This window comes from Notolepis coatsorum (assembly GCF_963971535.1).
Source record: "Notolepis coatsorum genome assembly, chromosome: 14".
NCBI classification, from domain to species: domain Eukaryota; kingdom Metazoa; phylum Chordata; class Actinopteri; order Aulopiformes; family Paralepididae; genus Notolepis; species Notolepis coatsorum.
In genome coordinates, this window is record NC_140178.1 from 97,756,542 (window position 1) to 97,762,541 (window position 6,000).

Here is a 6,000-nt window from a genome sequence, read left to right on the forward strand (position 1 = left end):
GGCACAGAGAATAGGGTCTTGTTAAGCTATCTTATTTTTTTTACATGATATGAAAGTACAGGTTCATACCTTCAAAATACGCCATCACTTGTACAAATTAGGCAGATACTTTTAAATCTATGTCTTATTAACAAAGATGATAACACAACAGCCCGTTTGTCTCTACCACAACCAAAGTCCGAGCAGGAGACTTATTTTATAGGAAGAAATACGGGGCAGCTTGGGTGTCATCCTGGGTTTCCTTCAGCCAATGAAGACATTGCCCAAAGAAAAAGAAGGCCCGCCATTCTTAAATAACGTTTTGCCAAATTGACAGCTGTGGAATGCTGAGCCTGGCCACGCCACGTCAGCTGCTAGTGTCGCTGGGGATGAAGAATCCCATCATTCCTAGAATTAAATCAATGTTTTGTGCCGTAGTGGGGGGAGGGTATTAATACGCCTACAGCACAGCAGGTAATGGCGTTAATCAATGAAACATGTAACCTACACCTACTGTACCTTACTGTACCTCTGCTTGCGCCTACAGCACAGCAGGTAATGGCGTTAATCAATGAAACATGTAACCTACACCTACTGTACCTTACTGTACCTCTGCTTGCGCCTACAGCACAGCAGGTAATGGCGTTAATCAATGAAACATGCGAATTGCTCTGTGCTGGCACAAAAGCTTGCACGTTGGCGGCAGGGTCCATCGCGAAATAGTTAGTTAGTTAGTTAGTTAGTTAGTTAGGCAGTTAGTTATGGCGTTAAGTGATGCGGCGATAGCGATATGGCATTAACCAACAACAACGGGCATTAACCAACAACGCAAACACAATGAGGCATTAACCAACGAGCACCTCTCGAGCACCTCTCAGAGCACCTGGGGGAGCCTCATGCGCATGCGCGGCCGCGGTCACTCTCTGCCTCGTCTGCCGCGTCTCTCTCTGTTACTGATAACACACAGCGCGGATAAGGGCGTGTGCTAGGGCGGTCACGTGGCCGTGTGGCCAATCAGAGAAACGCTGAACGAAAAGCTGAACACAAGTTGGTTGCCTTTAATATTCACGTGACCCGGCTCCCCACGGGAACCTCGCCACTCTCTTTTTCTTTATTCTCTTTTTCTCCTCCTGTTTTTCTGTATTTTTCCTCCCATCCCAATTTAGTCGTTAGGCCAATTCCCCCCTCCCCTTCCTGGTCGTTGCGCGCATGTGCCCCCCACTGGTCGGTCTAGGGAACCCTGAAGTCTATCACATGCCTCCTCCGATACATAGGAGACAGCCAGCAGCCTCTTTTCACCTGACAGCGCGGACTCTCATTGGGTGAGGTGTAACGTTTGGGAGGCTCACACTACCCTCACCATTTCTCTCCCTCGGTGTGCAGGCGCCCTGACCGACCTGTAGGAGTCGCTGTTTACAACGACCAGAATACCACCCACCGGCTTCCCTCCCGCTGACACCGCCAATCGTGTCAGTATGACGGCTGGCCAAGCCGGAGGCACCGCTGGATTCGATACCAGTGTATCTTGCGGTGGTGACGAGCGCTTAGTCCGCTGCGCCACCCAGCCGCCCAAACCTCGCCACTCTCATCATCTCGAGGATGTAGCAACGCCCACCAGTTGCTGCCAGTCAAGGCACTATAGGCGTTATCTTCTCTGAAACGGGATGGGTCCAAGCGCAGAGACTAAATTTAAATCAGTGACCCCGAAGAGAGAGTGTGTGTTTCTGTGTGTGTCGCCCGTCGCATGTGTGCGTCGCTGCATGACCACGTTGCAATGTGTACAATGTACTTCTTCAAAGTCCAGTTTAAAGTATTATTTAATGTATTTATGTATTAATCATTAGAATCCTGTGTCCTAAAGACCCCCCCCCCCGCCACACGTCAGCTGGCTTCAATCAGGCTGCTGAAGGGGTAACCTTAATAATAACAACAATTAATACCTAGAGAAAATAGATATGAATTCCACAGTTTAGACAAGGAAGTGGCGCATTTTCCAGGCATGGTGCAAGACGAGGTCTTTAGATCCGATATCCTGTCCCCTGGATTCGGTTCTAGTGTTTCTCCAGTCTATGCTGGTCAAACTTATCAGCTTCGACTGTGAAAGTCTACTCTTTGGCTATTTCCGCCTGTCATCAAGGTTTTAACTATATAGCTATCTCTACGATGGACCTCCCATTGGTCCTGATCAGACTACCGGGCGCTCCCTTTGAACCTCTAAAACAGGCACCTCCGAGTCAGCCGTCTTTCGAGACAGCATTTCTCTCGGCCATCACGCCGGCTAAACGCGCCGGTGAGCTATTCGCCTTGTCGGTTCAACCAGAATGTCTATCAACGGAGATGGTACTGTAGCAGGGCAATTCTGAAGCCCAACTCTGCCTTTAATCCTAAAATACACTCTTTATTATTTTATTTGTTTTGATCAACTTTTTCTCCCGTTTTTTTTATTTTTTCTCCCATCCCAATTTCGTATCATCCAAATCTACCCTCCCCTGTCTCGAACGCTGTTAGGCCATGCCTCCCACAAGCCGGCTGCAATGTGGACTAAGCCTTACATCATGTGTCCCCTCCGGTACTCGAGGAAGCAGCAGTCGCATCTTTTCACCTGCACAGCGCGATCTCTCAGCGTCGGGGGTCTGCGTTTTTGGAGGGCACGCCGCCCCCGTCGCTTCCTGATTCTGCTGCTTCCTGATTCCAACCGACCTGTAGGAGTCGATGTCCACAACGTCCGATCCCCACCCATCAGCTTCCCACCCCCTAATACTGCCAATTGTATTAGTATGAACGACCAGCCAAGCTGATAGCAATGCGGAGAGCTGGGCTCGAACCCAGCGTATCCTGCATTGGTGGTGAGCGCCCACCAATGCACCACCGAGCCGCCCACACTCTTATTTTTCTTTAGCGTTTATCGCTTTTCATGGTCAGACATGACCGACAGATGAGGAGAGGATGAACGGGAGAAGAGGCAGGGGAAGACATGCGACAAATGGAAGTCACCGGGAGTGGGAAGCGAACCCGGGACGGCCGCTTCGCGACGCAGCGCGATACATGGTGTGCTACTAGAGCGCCCTAAAATACACTCTTAATTTTACTCTAGGGATATCGTGCTCAAAGCCTTCTATCCGCCTCCTCACGCAGACACCTGCTGTGTCCCATTCGTGTGGTGTCCATTTACCTGGAACACACAAAGGGTTCAGGTCCACATAGCCGCTGTGGGTGACCACCGGGGGGGGGGGGGGGGGTCTACTAAGGATGGGGCTCTGTCTAAACAACATCTGTTAAATATGCTGTGCAAGGGTATATCCCTGTGCTACACCCTGGCTGGACAAAACCCACCCGTCAGGATCAGAGCACACTATCTGCATTGTTTAGGGGGGGGGTCTCAGTAGAAGACATTATGCTCTGTGGCCTCTTGGACCTCTCCCTGTCGCTTTATCCTGTTTTACCTGTTGGGACATGGCTGGGAGTTAATTCCGTCCTCAGTGCTGCAGTCCACCCCCACCCCCCCACTCTGGTCTAGCTTCATCTAACTGTGTGTCAGGCCAAGGTTATTACCTTCTCTGGTGAAGCATAACCCATGGCTTTTTACGCATGAGGATATCACTTATTTTTCACTGTAGTTCTTCTAATTGATAGAATTGAATGAACTACGTATGGTACCAGAGGGCATCTTTCTGTTTTTTGGCTCAGAAAAGAATCCTTTTGATGTCTGTTGGCAGCCTCCCCATGTGCCTCGTCAGCTCTGGATGTTTGGCTGGTGTGTAACATTGACTGTGTGCATTATACACTATTATATACAGCTCCACCCCATGGCTCTCTCCTCAAGTCCTTCAGGGTTTGGGCTGTATCAATTATTTGGTATTTTAGGGCCATCAGGGGGTACATTGATCAGGGCTACATGCTTACCTCACCCCTTCTCCAAATAGGCGAAGCAAGATGCAGAGCCAGCATCAAGTATAACAGTGGTTATGTACATAACCCTAGTTATATGATCGCTATATGATCTTTTACCTGAAAGAGGCTAGGAAGGGTGATTGTAGACACTGCACCTGCTTATATCCTGCAGATAGGGGAGTGCCCTGGTCAGTGATAGGCGCATTGAATCTAATAATTTCAGTGTGTGGCAACTGGCGCAATGAGTAGTCCAATAGGCAAAAGCATGACGCTTTTGCCAGCAATCATATAACTAAGGTTAAATAACCACCATTCCTCTGTCCTAATGAAGCCGGACTTTTACACAGAGTAAGTAAGTTTGCGCCTTGTATAACCCATGTGACGCAAAACAGGAAATGAGAAGTGAGAGAGAGTGGATTTGTCTCTCCCGTGAAATGTCTCTGGTGCCTGGGAGAAGGCTGAAAGTCACTAGTTTGGTTTCCTGTCTGAAAGATAGACAGACAATCCCTCCAGCTCCCTCTGCTGGACAAACCATGAACTTGGAGTTTTTACACATCAGATGAACGGTTAAATGACGATGCTGATATGTATAGTTCCACACATTTAAAACATCTACATTTATATAGTCAAGTTAGACCGCGCTCACAAGTTCTCACACTGGGTGCTGTAATCCCATAAAGTTCAGTATATCAAAAAGCTGGGTAGCCGGACCAGCACTCACAGGTTCAATGTTTTTTAATGGCAGCCTGAATAAAAAGCAGACATGTTTCGGACAATGTCCTTCTTCAGTGATATGGCTAGCGTAAACATCTACATTTAACATAGCCACCAGAACAGAGACAAATACCTCTCTTATACTCCCCTCTTCTCCCCTCCTCTCCTCAACTCCTTGACCTCCCCTCCTCCCCTCCCCCCCTCTCCTCACCTCCTTGACCTCCCCTCCTCCCCTCCCCCCCTCTCCTCACCTCCTTGACCTCCCCTCATCACTCTCTCCCTCCCCCTCTTGCTCTCCCCCCTCACCTTCAGTTTGCTCCCATCCATCTGCAACAGCTCCTGTCCGTCGATGTCTCTGGCAGTGAACTCGGGGATGTACTGCTCCATCTTGAGACCCTGCAGCCACTGACACACCTGCTGGGTGGTCCACAGAGATACCAGACTCACACTCAGACTCTCATCTAGGGGCTAGGAGAGAGAGAGAGAGAGAGAGAGAGAGAGAGAGAGAGAGAGAGAGAGAGAGAGAGAGAGAGAGAGAGAGAGAGAGAGAGAGAGAGAAAGCAGAGAGAGAGAGAGAAGATAAAGCAGAGAAAGAAAGACTGCTTTATTCTCAATAGAAATGAGAATAACACAAGGTTTTTCTCAAGGTTTTTGCCCAGATTTAGACCATGTATCTTGATGGGTAGATTTGCCTATAGACCATGGACTTGTGTTGCTAGGGAACAGCTTGGACCCACGTTTATTTCCTGTCAGTTGTATAACAGGAAATACAATTGGGCCTGTAGCTAGGTAGACATGCTAGTTAATACTAGGGATGGGTATCGTTAGGATTTTATCGATACTACTACTCTTATTGATACTGCTTAACGGTTCGGTACTTTATCGATACTCTTATCGGTTCTTTTTTATTATTTGCAAGAAAAACAGATAATTAATTAAGAACAGAATCGACATTGCTTTATTATTCTTTTATATAACTTTAATATAAATATAAATAAATATTATTTCTTCAGCAGCAGCAGCAGCAGCAGCAGCAATGTTTTAAATGTGTCTGAATTATAGACTTTTTATAATCAACAACAACAACATCAACAACAACCATCTCTCCCTCCCCTCCCACCATCTCTCCCTCCCCTCCCACCATCTCTTCACCCCTCCATCTCTCCCTCCTCCCCCCCCCACTCCTCCATATCTCCCTCCCTCATGCCATCTCTCCCTCCCTCCACTTCATCTTGTAGAATGTGACCTTGCTCTAACAGCCATGTTTTTCGTCTCTCTCTTGTCCTTGTAGACGACTTGTTCACAAGCTGCTTTTATTTTAAGCTTAATTCTATGTTAACTTTGGCCTGTGTCAAGCTAGCGACAACAACAATAAGACTTCTGGTCAGCATTTCTCTAAATACAAGCCGCAACATA

At 47.9% G+C, this 6,000-nt stretch overlaps 1 protein-coding gene across 1 annotated transcript in view; it reads right to left on the bottom strand.

The window, feature by feature from the left end:
- The window catches only part of samd14 (sterile alpha motif domain containing 14), a gene marked incomplete at both ends in the record, with an annotated part of 61,035 nt that overhangs the window by 10,385 nt on the left and 44,650 nt on the right, over positions 1-6,000 (bottom strand). The window contains 1 exon segment of the mRNA XM_084329244.1: positions 4,891-5,052. Within this exon segment, the coding sequence (XP_084185370.1) occupies positions 4,891-5,052 (162 nt within the window).